The following is a 22,558-nucleotide window of genomic DNA, read 5'->3' on the forward strand; positions in this document are numbered from 1 at the left end:
TCATGTGTCTCATCTTTAGTGCCATATATGAAATAAGCTTGGCTATGAATTATTCCCCGTTTCATCAATTTGTCCTTAATATATAGCCTCCTTGCTTCCATTAGTTTGATCACTTTCTTAGGTAAAATGAAGATTTAGGACCAATAGACCTGTATATCCACCAGGACACTTTTTATCAGTTGTAACCTTCCTGCATAAGATAGAAATTTTATTGTCCGGGATGTCACTCTGCCCGGCATTCTCTCTAACAAAGGTTGGTACTGCCTAGTGTTCAAACTTTTAGTGCTTAAGGGAACCCCTAACTATTTTGTTGGTAATTCTCCCTTAGAGAAGCCTAAAGTATTAATAATTTCCTGTTATTGTTCCATAGGTACTCCTCCAAAGAATATTGAGCTTTTCTGTTGAGGTTTTTGTTTTAAGATGAAATAGTCTTAAAATGAGGGTGAATGGGAAATGGAGGAAAAATGAAATTTTTGAGTAAAATTTTAAGTTTCCCCCTCTTGACAATGAGACATTGTCCCATATTGAAAGAGGAAGAGATTTTTGGTGGGTATATATATAATTTCTCTTCTTGTAGCTCTTAAAGAGTTAAGAAGAAAGCAAGCCTCGCGTCGCCGTCGTCGTCGTCGCTCGGCTCGGCTCGGCTACGGCTACGGCTTCGGCTTCGGATTTGAATTTTGGATTTGGATTTGGATTTGGTCAAATGATTGATTGATTGATTAATTTTTTGGACCAAATTTATTTGTTAATAGTAAATATTAACGAAAGATACCGCATTTGTAACGGATATTTTTCAATCCGTGTATTGACCATTTGGCAGCCGGATAATGCTCTTCCCACCATGAATGTGCTTGCTCCACAAACAAGCTAATACTTGCTCCACCATGGAGGGTGGACGTTTGGTCTTCTTCAACATTGGTTGCTATATATATGTGCAGTAGATGTTGAAGAAAGACACTCAACACACAATTCGCTCAACAAATTGGCTATACATTGCACTCCTTCCTCTCAGCATTTTCATACGATTTTCTGAGTTTATACTCCTTCGTTCTGCATTGTTTTTAACTTCAAACAAAGCAACTGTAAGTGTGATTTGCTACCAAACTTTGTGTTCGCTGAAACACTGGTGTTTGAAGTACCGCTACACCAGTGTGTTATTCGTTCTATCCTGGGAGTAAATAATCCATTACCTTGGGTACTAGGAGGGGATTAAATTCCTTAAGGAAATACTGTGAATTCAGTGGGCTCGAATTTATTACTGTTTCATTACGATAACTTTTATTTTGCAGAATTATTATTTACAAATACAACAATATTGACGGGAATAACATTTTCTTCCATTGATTCTTAGACTAGAGACTAGGGAAAAATTATTGAAGTATGTATAGAGCAGCTGGACTGAGATAATGTCCCTCCTGCAAAATAAAAGAATGTCATCTGCAAATTCAAGCTGAACTATTTTCACTTTTTCACATTTCGTATGGTAGTTGAAGTCATGGATTTGTTGTAGAGAACTCAGGGCTCTAGTCATATAATCCATGTAGAGTACAAACAGAAAAGGTGACATAAGATCTCCTTGTTTTAGCCCTTTCTTTACATCAAAAGGTTGAGCATGTCTCCCATTAATCAAGATAGAATATGATACTGTCTTGATGCATTGAATTATCCATGTAATAAATTTCCCGGGAAATCTCATACCCACCAAGATCTGTTCAATGAATGCCCACTCCCAGGAGTTGTAGGCTTTTTGCATTTCATAGTGTACGTACTAATTTAAATATGGTTGTTGCTCGTATATTACCTAATTTTTAAAACTTTGATGCTTATCATATTAGTTATTGTCAGTATTTTAAAAGGCGAGGGCGTGAGAGGGGACATTTTATTTGATACGGAACGAGGCGTAAGCCTTGAGATGGGGTGTAAATTCCACGGATCTTTAAGTTTATTAATTTAATAATATAAACTATAACACAGAAAATATAAAATATGTATATTAAAAGTTCAAAAAAATTAAAAGAAACTCATAGAAACAAAATATCTAGCATATAAAACCAACTATAACGACTTAACTTTCAAACGATTAAAAATCATAATTTCTTAAAAATTATTAGCAAACTGCACATTTTATCTCATCTAGGCTTTTTGCATTTCATCATACATCTAGGTGAAAGCCCCTTCCTGCCATAGTCCTTTACCAGTTCATGCCCCATTATGATATTGTTTGTGATTATTCTCCCTGGAACAAAAACAGATTTGCAATTATCAACAAGGTCATCCATGACTTTCTGAAGCCTCATGGTTAGGATCTTGAATATGATTTTATACTAGGTAGTGCAACAAGATATAGGTCTATATTCTTAAAAGTCAGTAATATAAATTGAATTTAAATAGCTTCTTATATGTTCATAAAGTCCACACAGGGCTTTAATTAATATTGTATATTTATCAAATCTACAAAATTCCTTTTTAATGTAGCAACTATTAAGTTTTAAATTTAATACCAATCCATTAATAAATTAGGAAGCAACAATAAGCTTAACTTCTTAAGCCTAAAACTAACACTTTAAACTATAAGTACTTAATACAATTCCAAACCAATAAACTAAAAGTATATATCATTCCATTAATAAACTAAGAAGCAATAATAAGCTTAATTTCAAAAAATTTAAACTAAAACTTTAAACTATACTTAAGTACTACAATTCCAATCACAAACTAGAAATTTAAAGAATTATTTCCAAATCTCAATCAACTAATTCAATCAACTAAATTCTTCGACAACAATCTCAAACCTAGATTTAACCAAATTCTTCGACAACAATCTAAAATCTAGATTCAACAACCAAATTAATATGAAAAGTGTAACAAAAGCATAATAAAAATAACAATTAGTTGCACCAAATAAATCAAAATGTTCATACTAATTTACTCTTTTGTTTAGTAATTCATTCCAAACTTGTTCCACTATTGATTCATTGTGGCTTTTCGAGTTTTTAAGAAAAAAATAATTGTGAAAAAATGAAAAGTGCAAATACCAATTTCAGCAAAAGGTGTTTTTCTCTATGTGGCTTAGCAAAAATGGGAAAAAAGAAAGAAATCGAGGGAGAGGGGGAAACTGACCGCGAGAGGAGGGAAAGAAATGTCACCGGAGAGAGAGGGTTGTCGCCGGAGCACCGAGCTGCCCGGTGGAGGGATTTTTCAAGTGAGGAGAGGAAGAAAAGTGAGAAAGAAAAAAGAAAGGGGTCGGGGGAGTTTTAAAAAAGGTTCCGACCGAATCGGTCGGAAATTTGAAAAAATAAAAAAAATTCGACCGGTCACAAATGAGGTCAGTGAAGTTAGACATCGTTTTAATAAATTTTTGCGACTGAATCGGTCACATTTTTTATTTTATTTTTATTTTTCAGACTGATTTGAACATTAATGCCTTCGCGGTATTTTCTGCCAAATTTTGCGAAGGACCATAAACATTAATAAAAATTGGAATATATTATTTTAGGCCTTTTCCGACCGATTCCGTCGAAAATTTCCGACTACTTTTTCGATCGGAATATTTCGATCGGAAATAAGCTGCTTTTAGTAGTAATATATCCTTGTTTAATTGATGACCTATAGTGTATTTGATCTGCAGGAAAATATTTTCAGCAGAAAAATTTTGGTTGCTGAAAGATTATTTTTTCATACTGAACTCCCTGTTGTTCTGGTTCTTTATTAGTGTCATATCGGTCCATATATTATTGAAATTTTTACACAAATTATCGGCTGGATTTACTGTTTATTTGAAAAGACGTCAGTAGCTAAGAGGGAAGGGATTTATAAGTTGTTCATGACCCTCGTCTTCTTCTCATATAAGACAAGAATTAATGTTGAAATGAAAGACGTTTTATAAGTTGTTCAAGACTCTCATCTCTTTTTGATGTAAAACAAGATCTACGGTTGAAATGAAACTCGTTTTATAAGTTGTCCAAGACTCTCGTCTTTCTGATGTAATTAAAACTAAAATTACATATCGAATTCAAGAGGTGTATCATTATCATTTCTCTCCTTAGCATATGGGAGACGATACTCGTCGTAATCAACAATCTTACTAATGTTGTATAACTAAATTTCAAAGTTTCATCAAATTCCAAGTTTTAGAATATATCATAACTGAAAAATTGTTGTGGAGAAATTCTCATTTACTTGCTATTCTATCCCCGGGGAAGAGGACAAAACATGTCAAAAACAAGTTTAAACGTGTTAAAATAAAATGGCTGCTAGTGTAACAACTGTCATAATGTTTTAAGAACAATCAATTTTGCTATAATTGCGTGTTAGAATATGTTTTTTAGTATGGTTTCTATAATTAAATAAAAAGATAAATTTTCAAGTTACGGCAACTTATTTAATTTGGCGAGGACTACTTATTACTTCATAGCACGAAATGTCGTGAAAATAGCACGTGCTAACTAGTTTCCGGACTGATAATTGAAAAATAGTCAGCGTTTGTAAAGTTATTGAAAAATAGTCACTATTTTGCTGCAACACGAAAAGTTCCAGCATAATATACTGGAGAGTGTCGCACCTGTGTATGAACTTCCAGCATATTATGCTGGAACTCCAACACAGAAAGTTCCAGCGTAATATACTGGAGATTTAAGCACATGTGTATGAACTTTCAGCATATTATGCTGGACCACTATATTATACTGGAACTCCAGTATATTATGCTGGAATATTTTCCGGATTTTGAACAGTGTTTTCGTTCAGATTTATTATTATATGAAAAGTGGCTAAATTTCGATTATTTTTAAAATTGTAGCTATTTTTCAATTACCACTTATAAATCTGGCTATTTTTTAATTTAACCCCGAAATGTCGTGTCAATTAATTGACAAGGACAGACAAATGACTTGAATAGATTCATTAGCAAAATATATTTTGATCTTTGATTAGTCAAGACCGTGTTATAAATTGTAAATATCATGGACACGCAACTACCTCCTACCAAATGTGTATGGTTGTTAGAGACATATCCATGATTTAATATTACGGGCTCGTTTCAAAATTCTACTATGGTTTATTTAATTTAGTAAGTTCGAAATCAATATTTGAATATTTTAGGGAGTTAATACACATATAAAATCTGAGTCAAAGTTAGTTGATTCGAGTGAACTCATAAGTAAGACTCTTCATCATTTCTTGATGATAAATAGATATTTACAGTACTATCTATGTTTTTGGCCCCCTTGATCGTTGAGCTATGTTTTTGGATAGATTCAAAATATAATATATAGACGCACAAATCGGATTTTGTCTTATATATATAATGTAATTTTTCGACGAAGGGGATTGGGTGACCCCCTTCCGCTGCCCTAAATCCGCTGCCGGCAACGCTAGAGAATGAGTTATGGATTCTAACGAACACATTAACTTTTGCTTAGATTTTCTATTTATCTTTAAAAAATTCTTAAATATGTATAATATTTAATTGCAAATACAGTAACTAAAGTAAATCGTGGATTCAATAGCAAGTTGAGAACTAATAAACTTCAAATACTAACTATACCTCTATTTACGGCCCCATGATGCTAACATAATGACATCATAAAATGTTCATTTATGTTCTTCCTTGACGACATCACATGTTATTTGATATCCTAACAATCAAAAAAAAATCTTTTAATTAACATCATTAAACTTTGTAATCGTGAAAAAGATGTGGAGTATACATCATATGGATCGGTTCATCGGATTCTTTGTGACAAAATATTTAAATATTCTTTATGTTATATGATAATTTTAATAAGATATTAGTAAAAAAACAAGTAACAAATAATCAAAACCAATAAATAAAATGCATGAGATTTTTGTTGAATAGGCTCAAAATAATTTTAGAATTTTGGGTCGTATATCAAGTGGATTTATTATGAATGCTAATTAAGCAAACTTTGTGGGGGAAATATATGAATATTTTTAGATTCTTTGTATCAAATGGGCCCATAGATTGAAGAAAAGAATCTTAGATTGAGATTCTATATTAAAAGGAAAAAAACAAATTTCCAAGGGGAGAAAGGATCACATGAGAGTGGGCCAATTTATGTAAAATCATAAATAAAGGGTCCCAAATGCTAACACAATGATATCATAATTTTTTATTCATGTTGCAACATTCATATTTACTATGGATGATTTAAAGAAAATTTTATAGTGTACGTACTAATTTAAATATGGTTGTTGCTCGTATTTTACCTAATTTTTAAAACTTTGATGCTTATCATATTAGTTATTGTAAGTATTTTAAAAGGCGAGGGTGTGAGAGAGAACATTTTATTTGATACGGGATGAGGCGTAAGCCTTGAGATGGAGTGTAAGCTCCACGGATCTTTAAGTTTTTTAATTTAATAATATAAACTAAAACACAGAAAATATAAAATATATATTAAAAGTTCAAAAATATATCTAGCATACAAAACCAACCATAACGTCTTAACTTTCAAACGATTAAAAATTATTAGCAAACTGCATATTTTATCTGACAAAAAAAAAATACTCAATAAATTTTATCAACACTATAATTTAAAATATTATTATTTACTCCTTCACAAATAAATGTAAAATTACTTTTAAATAGAAAAATAATAAATGCTAATAATTAGGCTTGGACAATTTATACAAAATCATAAATGAAGGGTCCCAAATGCTAACACAATGATATCATAATTTTTCATTCATGTTGCAACATTCACTACTACATCTTATTTACTATATGTTATTTCCAAAACTTTAAAGAAAATTTTATAGTGGACGTACTAATTTTAAATAGGTTGCTGCTTGTATGTTACCTAATTTCTAAACTATGATGTTTAATCATATGTGTCAATATTTCTTGCCTCAGGCGGAATATTTTATTTGAACGGGACGAGGCGTAAGATTTAAGATGGGGCGTAAGCTCCACAAATCTGTAAAAATTTTCATTTATAAATTAATAATATAAATAATAACCAAAAAATATAAAATATATATTAAAAGTTCAAAAAAAATTTAAAAAATTAAAAGAAACTCATAGAAATAAAATATCTAGCATATAAACCAATTATAACGTCTTAACTTTCAAACGATTAAAAATCATAATTTCTTTAAAAATATTAGCAAACTGCACATTTTATCTCCCAAAAAATAAATACTCAATAAATTTTATCAATACTATAATTTAAAATATTATTATTTACTCCTTCAAGAGTAAATGTAAAATTAATTTTAAATAGCAAAATAATAAATGCTAATAATTAGGTTAGCTAAGATAAGAATTAATTCCAAAATTTTCTATTTTGTTGGTGGCGGCTACAAAAAGAACCAAAAGGCCAGCCACTTAGCTGAATCAGTAAGAAAATAATTAATACGATCCTGTAACTTAATTTTGTATAATTAAAATAATAAAGTCTGATCAAATTAATCTATACTACTATATAGGGGTGTCAATGGTTCGGTTCGGCCGGTTATTTTATAAATTGCGTACCATACCAATTTTTCCGGTTATTCTATTATGTATAACCAAAATTAGATTTTTCGAAACCGTCCTAATCATGCCGGTTTCTCTTCGGTATCGGTACGGTTCGGTTAATTTTCGGTATTTTTTTTAAATGTCATATAAAAATCACTATTAAAAATAGAATGCAATAAAACACGTACTTTTATAGGACTTAACAAAACTCTCTAAATATTTTTACTGTTTAAAAAGTGATAAATTAAGAAAACATGAAAAATGACCAGAGTATAGATCCATCAACTATTCTACAACATCGTAAAAGAAATTAAGCAAATATAAAAATATATATAAATCACATGGGTAAAAAGATATTAACCAAGTTAGGACTAAAGAATAATTAATAAAGTTTATAGAAGATTAATATTCAAAATGATAAATCTAAATCATATAAAAGGAAACATATTCAACATATTGAAATTTGCTACTCATAATCGCTAGAATAACTTATATCTAACTAGCGAATATGATGAAAATAATTTAGTTTCAATAGGAGTAGCATAATAGGTTTGAGAATTAGGATTTTGAGTTTAATTACTTGTGGCTTGCAACTATTTTCATAATTCCAACGCCCAAGGAAAAATTTAATATTTTATTATTTTTAAACTTAATATATAGATATATTTTTTACATGTAAATTTATTCGGTACGGATTAGTAATTTTTCGGTTTATTTTTGTAAAATAAAAAATATATCCTAATTATTGGTACAATTATATATTTATATAAAAATCTATAATTTTATTAGAAGAAATCAAAAAATCGGTTCGATATGATACGATTCGGTCGCTTTAGTCGGTTTTTAAATATTTATCGACGCCCCCAAAGTACTGTATGTACTATGTTATCAAAAAATTTAAATTAAAAAAGAATAATCCTAATAATAAAGATAGAGAACACGTGCTGCTTAAAACTGGAGAATTATTATTATGCAAAACCAAAATGGTCCGTAAGAGACTGAACTTCCCTAACCATAATTATAAATCTTCTCATCAAAAAATTAGGAGAATTTGCGGATTTCTTCGTTAGCTATGAAAGAAGAAGAAGAAATATAGAAAATATCGAGGTTACAGAATTAACATTTTTGAGCGAATAATTCCAAATTTGATTTCAGAAATCAATCGTATCAGGAATTTTTCGTTTTTTCAAAAATAGCCAGCTCGAACTGTTGCTATCCTTTTAAGATTCCATTGGATTTTCTGAATCTCTGTTTCTGTATAAAATTACAAAAATTAAAAAAAGTAGAGCTTTGTGTTTGTTGATGCTCATCTAAAAAAATCTTCTGCAAATTGCGGACACGTATAGATCAAGGTAATGCTTTCCATTATCAGAAAACTTTTTGGAACTCTTCACGTGAATATCTGCACACACACACACACACACACACACACACATATATATATATATGTACATATATGCATACACACACAGAGAATACACACATATGCGTGTGTGTATGTGTGTGTATATGTTCGCCCCAGTCATGTACTGCTATTGCTCATTAATTTGGCTTCTTTTTTTAAAAAAAATTGTGCTGTTTGGTTATTTTGTGTGTGTTGTGAAACTTTTGAGCTTTTTATATGAATGCTGAATTTTTGCTTATAAAGTTTTTGATTTTTTATATGGGATATGTGTGTGTGTGTGTGTGTGTGTGTGTATCAGTGTGTGTATTAGATTGATCTGAAATTCTGTCAACTCAAATGAAGTACAGCTATTGCTATTTAATTTCCCCTTTTTTTGAATTCTGTATTTTTTGTGAAATTTTAGATCACCTTTTGTATGGAATTTGAAGTTTTTTTTTCTAATCAAGTTTTAATTTTTAATTTGGAAATTGTAGTGTTACTGGTGTAATCTACTTGAATTGCATGTGAATGACTGAGCTTTGATATAAGCATGTGGAAAAAACACCTTTTAAAACTCAAGTTTTGATTAAATTGGTTTGAATACAGCTGGTCTCTGGTTCTGTATAAATAGCACTATTTTTCCTTTTTTCTCAACTGAAAAATAAACATGTTTTCTTTAGCTTGAAATTGAAGATTGTAGAGAAAAAGTGTGTAATATCTAACTACAAAGAAAAAAGATGCAAATCATAGCATATTAGAATAAAATTAGAGGATGTGTTCGCATTATCTCTGGTCGAATTTCCAATGCTTGACTTAAATCTTGAATTATTCTTTCCCTCTGAATTTTGATATGACATTTAAGTTGTTTAAGGTTGCCATGATATGTCAAACTTAAATGGTGTTCAACAATAATTTTGCTGATGCATTTTGTTCCCCTAAACCTTAGCAAGGACTTGACAGCGGTCTTAACGCTCGGTTATTTCAGTAAGTCTAGCAGTGCTTTGGATTCGTATAATTTCTTATTCAATGTCCAACACCCAAAAACACTAGCTGCATACTCTATGTAAATCAATTTCTCATCACTTGAAATGTGGCTTTGCAATTTATCCCATTCCCCTTATTTGTTTTTGAGTAAATGCAGATAAAAATGGTTGCTTTTGGGAAAAAGTTGAAGGATAGACAAATCCAAGAATGGAAAGGGTATGTCCAATGTCCTTTATATAGAGCTAGTTTCTTGTATCCTTTCTTTTGTTTCAAGTTGGCGGAAGCTAGAGATAGCAGTAATTTTATGAAAAATTATGCAGGATTTGATCCTAGTGATGCTCTTATGCTGAATTTCTAGATGAATTTTCGAACTTGCTATGTTTCATTTTAGCACAAATACAGTTCTAGAAAATGTCATGTTGTGAACTCAATATATATGTTGAATACCTGTTGACCACAAACCTTCTTATAATCCTAATTGATAATGTATTTTATTTAAAAAATGAAGTAACAATAGTTGCAATGCAGAAAAACAAGGTTTGCTTTTAGAGGATTAAAGAAATGTGTTCTCTTATATTCTTCTAGTAAAAGAGAGAAAATTTACCTGGATACTTTAATGCAGTAGTGATTAGTCAAAGAGGAGAAATTAGACATTACCGCCTAAAGAAAAGGAATCAAGAGAAGTACATTTATATTGAATCTGCATTATTATGTTGAATGGTAAAGATCAATTTTGTTGCAGATACTATATCAATTACAAATTAATGAAGAAGAAGGTTAAGCAGTATGCTAACCAAAGCCAAGCCGTAACATTGGATCGGCGATATGTTCTCAAGGATTTCTCCAGAATGTTGGACAACCAGGTGAGGAGATGGGACTGATGCACTTGTATCCTTAGATGTGCATATCAACTCAATCGTATTAGAGTTTTTGTTCTCCTGTGCCAATTTATCAACTTTGGAGTTTGTCAATGTTTATTGCGAGAGGTTTCTAGGATGTTGTAATATTAAGAGTGATTTTGGAGGCTCTTCCATTGACTAACTTATTCTTCCGCAAAATAATTCTTGGTCTTTTCTTGAATAAGGAAAAAGACTATGTGTATATGCTTAACATTAGTTTTGAGTACGATTGAGTGACTGAAGCAACATCAGTATTCAGTCTCCCAAAATAATCAGTTGTCGAACCCTCATTTTACAGAAATAATTTTGTTTTCTAGATCAAACTTTTAGGGGATAGCAGGTTCTTGTTTCAATCACTGTCTTATTTGCCATATTTGTTTCTTGCTATGGCTGTTGCATCATTTGTTTCTTACTCTGTTTATGTTCTAACAGGTTTGGAGAGGTCAGTAGTATTCCTTAGAAATTAGTCTATCTTTATTTGCTTGTACTATTTATGCATAATTAGATCAAAGGAATACTTCTTATAGCGAAAAATGGTTCAGGCACATCATGGAGATATGATATTTTTCTTATTAACTTTTTTGCAGATTGAAACAATAGTTCTCTTTTTATTGGAACAACAAGGAGTTCTTGCAAGCAGGATATCTGAACTTAATGAAACGAAAGATTCTCTTCAAGAACAGCCTGATATATCCAAAATAAATGAGCTACGAGAAGCTTATCAAGCTGTGGGGCGTGATCTTCTAAAGCTTCTCTATTTCGTCGAAATAAATGCTATTGGATTACGGAAGATACTTAAAAAATTTGACAAACGCTTTGGCTATAAGTTCACCGATTACTATGTTAAAACCCGGGCTAATCATCCATATTCCCAACTTCAGCAAGTTTTCAAGCATGTGGTATTATGCTAATATCAAAGTGCTAGTCTACTCTTCTTCTTCTTTACTATAATAAACTGCTGCTACAACAACTGCCACTACAACTTGGTTTTTTATTCTGAGATTTGCCTTTTTAGTCATTACCGCGAATTCGTTTCTTGACTAAACATGAGATTCAGTTTTGTTTGCACTAGTATCTCTAAAGCAAGCCATCACTGAATGATGATTGCAGGGATTAGGGGCAGTTGTTGGAGCGATATCTCGTAATCTCGCTGATCTTCAAGACCGTCAAGGAAGCTACTTGTCAATTTATGACCAGCCAGCTCTTCCACTTCAGGTTTTAGTTTAATTCTATTAACCAGCTTTGGATATTTGTTCAGGTTTTATAAAAATTGTAGTCTTGTGCTGTTAAGCTCTAGATTTAAATTCCAGACATGCTCGACTATTTTTCTTATCTGGTACAGAGCTTTTTTGCAGGACCCTGTGGTTGACTCAATGCAAGCGGCTGTTGATAGATTAAGTCATTCAACAAACTTCCTTAACTTTTTGGCTCAACATGCACTTATCTTGCAAGAAGAGTTACCCTCTCCTGTTGAGGAAGAAGTTGATGATCAGAAATACCATTTTATGTCGCTGCTGTTGAACTTGGCAAATACTTTCCTTTACATGGTTAATACATATATTATTGTACCAACGGCAGATGATTATTCTATGAGCCTAGGTGCTGCTGCAACAGTATGTGGGATTGTGATAGGAGCCATGGCTGTCGCGCAGATTTTTTCGTCTGTGTATTTCAGTGCTTGGTCAAACAGGTCTTATTTCAGACCTCTGGTATTTAGCAGTATAATTCTTTTTATTGGGAATACCATGTATGCGTTGGCATATGATCTCAAATCAATACCGGTTCTGCTTATCGGTCGTTTATGTTGCGGGTAAATATCTCTCCTCCCTCCTCTCCAGCTAAGTGCATCTATAAATACGTTTTCTTTCATTGAATATTTTAGATATTTCTTTTTTGTACTTGGGACGGGAGTGGTGATGGTTGGAGGACAGTTTATAGTGCGTTTTGTGTCTTCGTTTTACGTCCTTAATTTTGCATGTTTGTTAGTTAAACTTGGTGATACATTGTCAATCTTGTAGAAAGCAAAGTTGTTTAGTTAACTTTTATGTATTTGTCTGTTAACCCTTAAGTGCATTGTCGCCAATGGATTTCCTTAACTGTTAGCTAGTTAGTTAAATTACGTGATAAGATTGACCTAAAATTACGTGAGCAGAAATTGAATAAAATAGCTGACAATCTCTCAGAATCAAATACAAATTTAGCTAAGAACATAATACAATAGAAGTAAAGAATCTATAAGGTGATACTGACTAATTGGAATTATTCTCTACTTGTGGTTGTTAAACTTATATTAGGTTCGGTGTTTTCGGGAAGATAAAGACCTATATGTCAATGTAAAGACAAATATGATACCTAAAGAATCTCTAATTTTGAATAATGCATTCCCATTGCCCTTAAAAACAGGTTATTTATGTAAGAATGCAATGAGTCTGAATAAAGCAGAATTAATATTGAGGATACATATAGTTAACCTCGACTAGATTTGGGATTGAGGAGTATTTGGTTGATTGAGTTTGCACATAATTATAAGACTAGAAGTTGACAAGATAGTGGCTTGCCATTTTTCGGAATTGCAGATTTGGTTCCGCCAGAGCAGTGAACCGTCGCTACATCAGTGACTGTGTGCCACTTAGACTTCGGATGCAGGCTTCAGCTGGTTTTGTCAGTGCTAGCGCACTTGGAATGGCATGTGGCCCTGCACTTGCTGGTTTACTTCAGACAAATTTTAAGATTTACAAGTTGACCTTCAATCAAGATACTTTGCCTGGTTGGCTTATGGCTTTTGCATGGTTAATTTATTTGGTGTGGCTGTGGATCTCATTTAAAGAACCTGCTCGCCAGACTGAAGTAAACAATGTTCCTCAAGAATCTAATGCTGGTAAGTTCTACTTCTCGTTTTAGTTATTAGAGCTGTCACTATCCCAAAGTTGCATATATTACTGCCGTTGGCGCTCTCCTTTTACCTTAGTCTCTGTAATCTGAAGAGAATGGAGAATGCAGAATAATGTTGAATATGACTAGAAGAAACTTTTTGTAATTTTGTTTATGAACCAGTTTTAGTTATGAGCCCATATCTAGTCGCTCACAAATATACATTTTCCAACTCATATTTGAACCTTGTAGACTGGATTGAAGCATTATTTAAGATAAGAGTAGAGTATGCTATTTACCCAAATGTTGAGTAAGGGAACTTTAGTGCGCTACTTACATTGTTTTTTTTTAAATGTTCGAAAATGAAAGTGTTGGTTTGTGAAGTAGAAAATGTTCTCATGATCAGTGTTCTCGTTACGTGCTTATATAGGTAGGGATACATTATAAATAATATTAAATTTCTATTGCTGAAGTAGGCATTAATGTGCAGAGGCGGTGTAATAAGGTCCATACTTACTAAATATGATCTAATAATTAATCTTTTGGTTGCTCGAACCAGATGCCCTTGAAAAGGGTGTTGTGGAACCATTGCTATTAAAATCACCAGAGAATCAACAAGATGAGGATGAAGAAGATGGTGACGAGAGTGAAGAAGTTCCCGAGGAGTCTCATCAACCTGTTAATTCGATAGCAGCAGCATACAGATTACTCACTCCTTCTGTGAAGGTATGTTCAACTTTGAGCCCGTTGTTCTCTTTTTTTGTAATCCAATAAGTAATATTCTTTTTGTTTGACGGAGTGATCTAGTGAAATTACTTGCTTTATTATGTGGAATATTTGGTCGGTCTTGGCATCTTGGGCAATCCTCACCTCATGAGCTAGTTTTTGGAGTAGACCCTAGGTTCATTTCTTTACATGGTACCCTTGTTATCGTGTGTCACAATACTGGGGCCCCATGTAATGGTGTTCATGCTCCAATTGGCAGGCTTAGGCGTGTGGGAGGGTGTTGAGTTTTCCCACATAGATGAGATGTGGAATATTTGGTCTTGGCAATCTTAGGCGTGGTGGTGGTGGTTGGGGTAGCCAATCCTCAACTCTTGAGCTAACTTTTTGGGGTTGAGTTAGGGCCTTGGTCCATTTATTTACATGGTATCGTGCCAGGCCCATTCCAATAATTGATCTACTAGATGTTGGGCACCCATATTATGTTGTCAGACGCTGTAGTTGGCAGCCTTGGCCATGCGGGAGTGTTGAGTTGCCCCACATCATTGGGATGTGGAATATTTGGTCTCTTTATATGGTCAGAATACTCACCTCATGAGCTAGCTTTTCGGGTAGAGGTAAGGCTGCGATCCATTTACTTACATATTGTTTACGGAGAATTTGACTCTTGGAGTTAAACTGTTCAACAACTGGTATCTAGCACTTGCTTCCCTGATGTTGCTTGTTTGCAATTGTTTGTATTTAGATGTTAGCAAAATAGATCATGATGTCACAGAATGAAAATGGATTGGGAAGCAGAACTCTAGCTTTTAATTATCAAGGTTATAGTGTCTGACAATTCCATACAATTACTGATTATAATCAGATCCCTGAAGGAAAACCTCTTTGTTTGATGGTGGTCGTACAGGCTACGTATTAAATTAGAACATTTCATCTTTTACTACTTTGAAATAGTTATATGTGAAGCTTGTATCTGATATTGTATATTGTCCTCTTACCTATCAAGACACATAAACCAAATTCTGTTTTCCCGATTTATCACACGAATTAGCAGACCACATACTTCTACATAGATTTTTTCTTTTTCGGGCACCTTTTTTAGGTTGGTTCGGATGTTTAGGACACAAGTTAACAAGCAAACTAGATAGTGCTTTCTTGGATGCTGTAGGAGTGGGATACAAAATGAAGAACTTCACTAGTGACGCACAAAAGAACGAATGTAATATAGAAAAGGGAAGAAAAAGAAAGGATGGAACATTTTTTTGCCACCTGCAACAATTGACATCACATGAAGTCTATGATTTGGTTGTCTGTTAGAAAGGCATACCATTTAATAACCACTGATGCGACTCTTTGATGTATCCAGGTTCAATTGTTAATCTACTTTATGCTGAAATATGCCATGGAAATTTTACTCTCCGAATCTAGCGTTGTCACGACATATTACTTTCGCTGGTCAACAAGCACTGTGGCAGTTTTTCTTGCGTGTCTTGGTCTCACCGTTCTTCCAGTAAATCTTGTTGTTGGGAGCTATATAAGTAACATGTTTGAGGACAGGTAATTTCTTTTGCATAAGAATATAATATGGATGTTTACTTTCTGAACACTTGTTCACTGGTTCCTTAAGTTTCTCGCCGGAATGCTCATGCATGTAATCTATATTTTTCATGGCTTCGCCTAAAATGTTTTGGCAGCTATGTCTGCATAAAAATATAACAAAGTTCAAGTCTCATCTTGTGATACCTAGCTATTAATATTGCGATCAAGGTGAAAATAAATGCATTTAATTAGATAGAAATTGGACAATTTTTATTCAACAGTAAGTCAGGACGATGAATCTTTACCATCAAAATTTGAATATTGAGTTTCTTTTGTTTGCAGGCAAATTTTGTTGGCATCTGAAATTATGGTTTGTCTTGGTATACTCATGAGCTTTCAAGTTGTTATCCAGTATTCTGTGCCACAATATGTCTGCTCAGGGCTCTTATTGTTTGTATCTGCTGAAGTTTTAGAAGGTATGATCCCTTATGTTTTCTTCCTTAAGAAAGCTAACTGTAGCACATTTAGATAAATCAATCTTTCCTTAACAAAGGCGGATGTAGCCTTTTGACTATGCTTTCATCTAAACCTAGAACTTTCGATATGGAATACAGATATGTATGTAAAAACTTATTAAAATCTCAACAAATATTAGATCTGAAGTCATAGTGTTAACAGTATAATGAGTTCAATGCAATACCCTTGTTGTCCGGCCCTTCCCCGGAACCCACCGCATAGCGAGAGCTGAATGCACCGGGCTACCCTTTAATGAGTTCAGTGCAATATTGAACCCATTAAATTTAAATCCTATATCTGCTTCTAACCAACATATGTATATGTGGTGTTCATAGTTATATAGCACTTCTTTGGCATATAACAAAACTTGAAAGGTGGCGATCTTCTTGATGAAAATGGGGATTTTTTTCAGTTTACACCTACATTATAAATCGGTTTTTTCGCTTGCTCCAGGTGTAAATTTGTCACTCCTCTCGCGAGTCATGTCATCTAGACTTTCTCGCGGAACCTACAACGGTGGCCTCTTGTCTACAGAAGCCGGAACCATTGCTCGGGTGATTGCAGATGCAACTATAACTCTTGCCGGGTACTTAGGGGAGAGTATGCTCTTAAATGTTACTCTTCTTCCTTCACTTTTAATATGCATAGTCTCCATTCTCGCCACCTTTTGGACCTACAATTCTCTCTACTGATTTTGTCTATGTAGTTATGTTATTCTCAGGAACCAGCAATCATTGTTGCTCAATTCTTGTACCTCTCCGTTACTTTGAAAATGTTTTACCTTTTGAAATTATTTTATGGATCATTTTCTAGTGTTTGGTTTGATATAAAGTATGAAGTTAAAATCATACAAGGTGCAATTGCACCGAGTTTATGTCTAGTATTAGCTTGTTGTGTGAATATTGGAATAATATTTCACAATTTAATATCCAACAACACATCAATTTAAAACGTGAAAATAGCACGGGCTAGCCATTTTTCGGACTGGTAATTGAAAAATAACCAGCGTTTGCAAAGTCATTGAAAAATAGTCACTATTTTGCTGCATCACGGAAAGTTCCAGCATAATATACTGGAGATTGACGCACCTGTGTATGAACTTCCAACATAATATACTGGAGATTGAAGTACTTGTGTATGAATTTCCAGCATATTATATTGGAACTCCAGTATATTATTGTTGGATGTCCAGTATATTATACTGGAATATTTTTCGGATTTTGAACAGTGTTTTCGTTTAAATTTATTTTTACATGATAAGTGGCTAAATTTCAATTACTTTTGAAACTATGACTATTTTTCAATGACTACTTGTAAATCTGGTTATTTTTGAAAAATCGTATCCAATACTGTAATTGAAAAGGTTATTTCACCGAGTTTATGTTTTGTACATTGATTGTGTCATGTTTAGTTACAAAGGGACGACTTTTGCGTTGATATTGAGCACTATATAACTTATTTTATGCCTATACTAGATAAATTTGAACCGTACATCAGAAAGCTAACTCAAAATCTCGAACCCTAGTAATATATACATGGTTATGCATCTTTAATTTTTTTTTCATTTTTCGTTGTACTAAATTCACTATTCAAAGTTTCTAACTTCATTTCTTTACCTTATAATTCCAATTTGAGAAGCAAAAAAGAGATATTGAAAAATCGTGCTCTTAGATGAATCAAACCTAGAGAATGATCCATAAGTTAAAATTAATTAATACAACCATGGAAAATATTTAAGCAATAATGAAAATTGGAGAAATTATGACTTAATAGGGTGTTGGTCACCCCCAACTTATGAATTTTTAGCTTATAATAAGCACTTTAAGTTTGACCAAGAAAACTCTAACAAAAACACTTGAAAACTTTAGGATTTGTTAAAATAAACCAATAAGCAAAATAAAGAAGGCGAAGAGAAGATAAAGGAAGAAATACATAGAGAAGAATTCTTCTTAAAAAAAAATTGAAATTCCAGTAGTCGCTGAAACAACTGGCGACTTATATTTTTGGGAAATAGGTTTTTCTTTTTTCCAGAAGTTTTCTTGATAAGAGTAATGACATTTTGTAATTTCTTACACTTTCCAATAATTATTTGATATTTTTTAAAGCTACAAAATCACTGCTTTGGACTTGAACGTATTTGGAAGGTAGCATATATTATGAAGAAAAGATAAAATTTGAGTAACCATATCTAAGATGGTTCATATAGAGTTTTTTTTACCCAACTCCATCTTTTTGTTATCCTCTTTTCTTTTTTCCAAATTAAACGAGTTTAAGTTTTGTGCACCGAATGTGTATATATATAAGTTTGTTTTACGCTGGTCAGGTCAATGTGAAGCCTACAACAATAGAGGATCATTGTCACAACTCGCATTTTGGAGTTGTGATTTCGGCCAAGAATTGGTGAGAAAAGGCTCTTCTGATTGTCTGACGTAGAACTGTCTACTCGGGCAAGTTGGGCTTTTTAATTTTAAGAATATATAAGGGGGATATAGGTGATGAAAGCTCCGACCTGCCTCCCTCATACGTGCTGCCACCAAACCGTATCGAACGAGCTACCTTGGGGGCAACCTCAAGGGCCTGCGTAGATGATGCAAAGGAGTGTCAAATGTATCCATACGAGTTTGGGAACTCTATGGACGGCGCAACGCCTTCGGGCTAGCGTTGGGCATCAAAGTGGTGCTGGAGGCTCGATGTGTGGGACGGCCAACCCCGCGGGCTGCCGAAGCCGAATTTTGGAAGGAGACCTTCGTGCCGATTGGATACTTGACGCACTTGTCATAGGGGCATCATGTGTCGACTTGTGAGCATGACTTGGGTTCAACCATGCAAGCAAGGGTCCGTTGGCCTAAAGGTGTAGGTGTGGGAGACACTGCACTATTCGGGATGGAAGCGTGTCACAAGGGCAATGTATGGGCATAGCACGAAAGACGCGCATGACAATGGCCAAGGGCTAAAGGTTGCCTTACTCGGGCGAGGCACGAGCTAGTCGTGGATGCAGTAGGCGAGTGTCAAGCTTGAGGATTGGGCTGTGCACGAGGGAGCGATGCTCAGTCTTGGGCTAAGGACAAGGCATGTTCTAAGCCAATCCCCTAGGGCGCGCATGGATTGTGATCCTAAGATGAAGCGCCACGACATGTCTAGGGCCTAGACATCTTATGGGCGGCACAAGTTGGGGCGAGCCTACGGGCAAGTCCCACCAACAGGCACATGATCGTGCTTGGAATCCTGGGAAAGGAAACATGCTGGCCTGCAGCGAGGGAAACTGCAGGCGCCGCACGGGCGAGCAGATGCCGATACCCAATGTAAGGATTTGGGCCCGTAACAATCACTCTTCGTACTGATATGGTATGTTCTTGGTTTCGTTTTATGTGTGTTATCGTCAATTGAACTTCTAATTAAAGTTTCACTCTTAAGTGTAGCTCTATATACTCATTTCTCATATCGATATTCTCAAACGTGGACAGACCAATAAGACAATAGACTTTGTAAAGTTGTTGCATCCATTACTTTGTGATTTGTATGTTCCGACTTAGAGCAATTTTTCTCCTGTTCAACCCGCGTTATAAATATATAATTCGAAGTCGAATACAGTGAATACGTCTATTTTCACATTGTCTCCAACCTGAAAATTCTTTATCCAATTCGATGCTTTAAGAATTCAAGAATATTAGAATGTGAAAATTATAACAAGTGTTGAGATGGCCGAGTTGGTCTAAGGCGCCAGATTAAGGTTCTGGTCCGAAAGGGCGTGGGTTCAAATCCCACTCTCAACATGAAACTTTTTTTTATTTTAAATATAGTTCTCCTTTGAATTCTGAGATAGTTAATTAATTATTATGATCCATAAAAAAACAAGAGCATCCAAAGAACGGGAAGAAAAAATACAAGTAATTCCATAGTAGAAATATTATATGTTATGGATTTTCTAAATGAAGTATGTAGGGAGCCTAGAAGCAACGGTTAAGTTCTTTCAGATTTATAGAAGCAACGGTTAAGTTCTTTAAGATTTATAGGTCACAAGTTCGAGTTATGAAATCAGCCATTGATGTTTGCAATCGTACCCGGCAGGAACGCAAGATGCTTTGTGCACCGAGAAAAAAATACAAGTAATTCCATAGTAGAAATATTATATGTTATTGATTTTCTCAATGAAGTATGTACAAACATTTTCTTGATTACTAGTGGTAAAAGTTAAACATTTTCTTAATTACTAGTGGTAAAAGTTGAAGGGGAGCCTAGAAGCAACGGTTAAGTTCTTTCAGTGTGATTTATAGGTCACGGGTTCGAGCCATGGAATCAGTCATTGATCTTTGCAATCAGACCCGGCAGGAACGCAAGATGCTTTATGCACCGAAGAAAAAATACAAGTAATTCCATAGTAGAAATATTATATGTTATTGATTTTCTCAATGAAGTATGTACAAACATTTTCTTGATTACTAGTGGTAAAAGTTGAAGGGGAGCCTTGAAACAACGGTTAAGTTCTTTCAGTGTGATTTATAGGTCACGGGTTCGAGACATAAAATCAGCCATTGATGCTTGCAATCGGACCCGGCAGGAACGCAAGATACTTTGTTCACCGGACTGCCTTTTTTTCTTTCTAGTGGTAATAGTTGAACTTAACTTCCACCTAAACAAACATTTTCTTGATTATTGGTGGTAAAAGTTGAAGGGGAACCTAAGAGCAACGGTGAGGTTCTTTCCGTGTGACATATTGGTCACATGTTCGGGCTGTGGAATTAGCCACTGAAAGCTTGCATCAGATTAAGCTGCCTACTTAATACCCCCTTGAGTCCGACCTTTCCTCGGACCCTACGTGAACACTGAATATTTTGTGCATTGGAACCAAATTTTCTATGATTCATGGCCTCATTCCATTCTAATATTATATGATGTTAGACTACTACTCGCTCACTCGAGATTTAAGGCGACTTGACAATGGGAAATGGGAACCAATTATTCCCTTAAGTAATAAACAATTATCAAAAAATTGAGAGCTGTTATGAAAATAATTATTGTGGATGTACATTTATTACCCCGCTATAGATAATTTTCCTGAAGAAGATTATCCATTTAGTACTCTGTTGAAGTTTATCTACAAGCAACTAATGCAGGCAGGTTGCAAGCAGCTCAATGAAATGATTTGTAGCAGCTTCTTATTAAACAGGCAGGTTGCAAGCAGCTCATGCAGACAGCTTACAAGTAGCTAAAGAAAAGCCTTGCAGCTGCTTCCTGAAAAGCCTCGCAGCTGCTTCCTTTCTTCTATAAATAGAGAAGTTTTCAGTTCATTATGTACAACAGTTTGAAGTTGAATAAAAATATCAATCTTTCTCTATACTTGTCTTCGGTTTCTTTACTTTACAGTCTTTATTTTATAACACGTTATCAGCACGAGACTCTGCCATTTTGAGCACTTACTTTGAATTTAATTTATATTTCGTGTCCGTCTCCGATGTAAGGCGACACTCTTATGTCTGTGGTTAGATCTTGTTCATAACGAGCATCATAAGGCAGATTATATCCTTGAGGTGGTGAGTTTTTCTTCTTGGCAGTAATGATATAGATATCACTTACATCTGGTGTGGTCAAATTTGCGTAATTTAATTTGAGCTTTTTGCTTATATTTTAATATCATTATCATCGCTTGCTTGGTCATATGTTACGTATATAGTACCTGTTTTGGTATTTGTTTTCATCCTAATTATCTTAATAAAGGATTACAAAGTGGATAACATTGTTAGATCCACTTAAACTCCAGCAGAGTTTGCAAGAAATATACAACCACCAGAAGTGGTTATGTTTCGTATATCTCATTGTAACTAAATTTTGTTAACCACCAGAAGTGGTATATGCCTATGACCACCAGAAGTGATAATTTAGGCTTTCTATGGTTACAATTAAAGATAAGCTAGAGAAATATTCTCTATATTATATGCACGCCTCGATTTACACCTGAAGTAGTAAATATTTTAAAAGAGGTTGAAGCATCACAATTGATGTGATTAATGCGCGTTCAGATAATTATATTCGATTTCCTGAAGAATGAGAATTTTTGATAAATATTAATCTATTCCCTAAAGTGAATGTGATAATATTAATAAAGCCGTAAATATGAACGTGCTCTTGATGTAAATATATTATAATTCACCTCCAGAAGAGGTA

General features: G+C 33.9%; 1 protein-coding gene and 1 non-coding gene across 5 annotated transcripts; both read left to right on the plus strand.

Annotated features, from left to right (window-relative positions):
- The first annotated feature begins 8,437 nt into the window (after positions 1–8,437).
- Positions 8,438–17,201, plus strand: LOC104111239 (SPX domain-containing membrane protein At4g22990-like). 4 transcript variants are annotated; one of them, XM_009620894.4, is made up of 12 exons: positions 8,438–8,832; positions 9,736–9,848; positions 10,006–10,064; positions 10,591–10,711; positions 11,335–11,646; positions 11,858–11,962; positions 12,103–12,557; positions 13,324–13,625; positions 14,178–14,344; positions 15,708–15,898; positions 16,223–16,356; positions 16,850–17,201. In XM_009620894.4, exons 3-12 carry the CDS (start codon positions 10,012–10,014, stop codon positions 17,086–17,088), a joined length of 2,079 nt encoding a protein of 692 aa, XP_009619189.1. In that variant the 5' UTR covers positions 8,438–8,832; positions 9,736–9,848; positions 10,006–10,011; the 3' UTR covers positions 17,089–17,201. The 4 variants fall into 4 exon arrangements, with proteins under 4 accessions (XP_009619189.1, XP_070047631.1, XP_009619191.1 ...); XM_070191530.1 differs by having other exon boundaries at positions 8,496–8,832; positions 9,811–9,848; XM_009620896.4 differs by lacking the exon at positions 9,736–9,848 and having other exon boundaries at positions 8,496–8,832.
- Positions 17,202–20,088: 2,887 nt separating this feature from the next.
- TRNAL-AAG (transfer RNA leucine (anticodon AAG)) lies at positions 20,089–20,169 on the plus strand. Its single transcript has one exon. It is a non-coding gene; the product is annotated as a tRNA-Leu (tRNA).
- Positions 20,170–22,558: the final 2,389 nt, after the last annotated feature.

Source organism: Nicotiana tomentosiformis, chromosome 12, assembly GCF_000390325.3.
Source record: "Nicotiana tomentosiformis chromosome 12, ASM39032v3, whole genome shotgun sequence".
Lineage (NCBI taxonomy): Eukaryota > Viridiplantae > Streptophyta > Magnoliopsida > Solanales > Solanaceae > Nicotiana > Nicotiana tomentosiformis.

Excerpts from the sequence above, each read along its gene's own strand:
- LOC104111239 (XM_009620894.4), top strand. The coding sequence starts at position 10,012 with ATGGTTGCTTTTGGGAAAAAGTTGAAGGATAGACAAATCCAAGAATGG. Across the intron at positions 10,712-11,334 it reads CCAGAATGTTGGACAACCAG|ATTGAAACAATAGTTCTCTT; the intron begins GTGAGGAGATGG and ends ACTTTTTTGCAG. Across the intron at positions 13,626-14,177 it reads TCCTCAAGAATCTAATGCTG|ATGCCCTTGAAAAGGGTGTT; the intron begins GTAAGTTCTACT and ends TGCTCGAACCAG.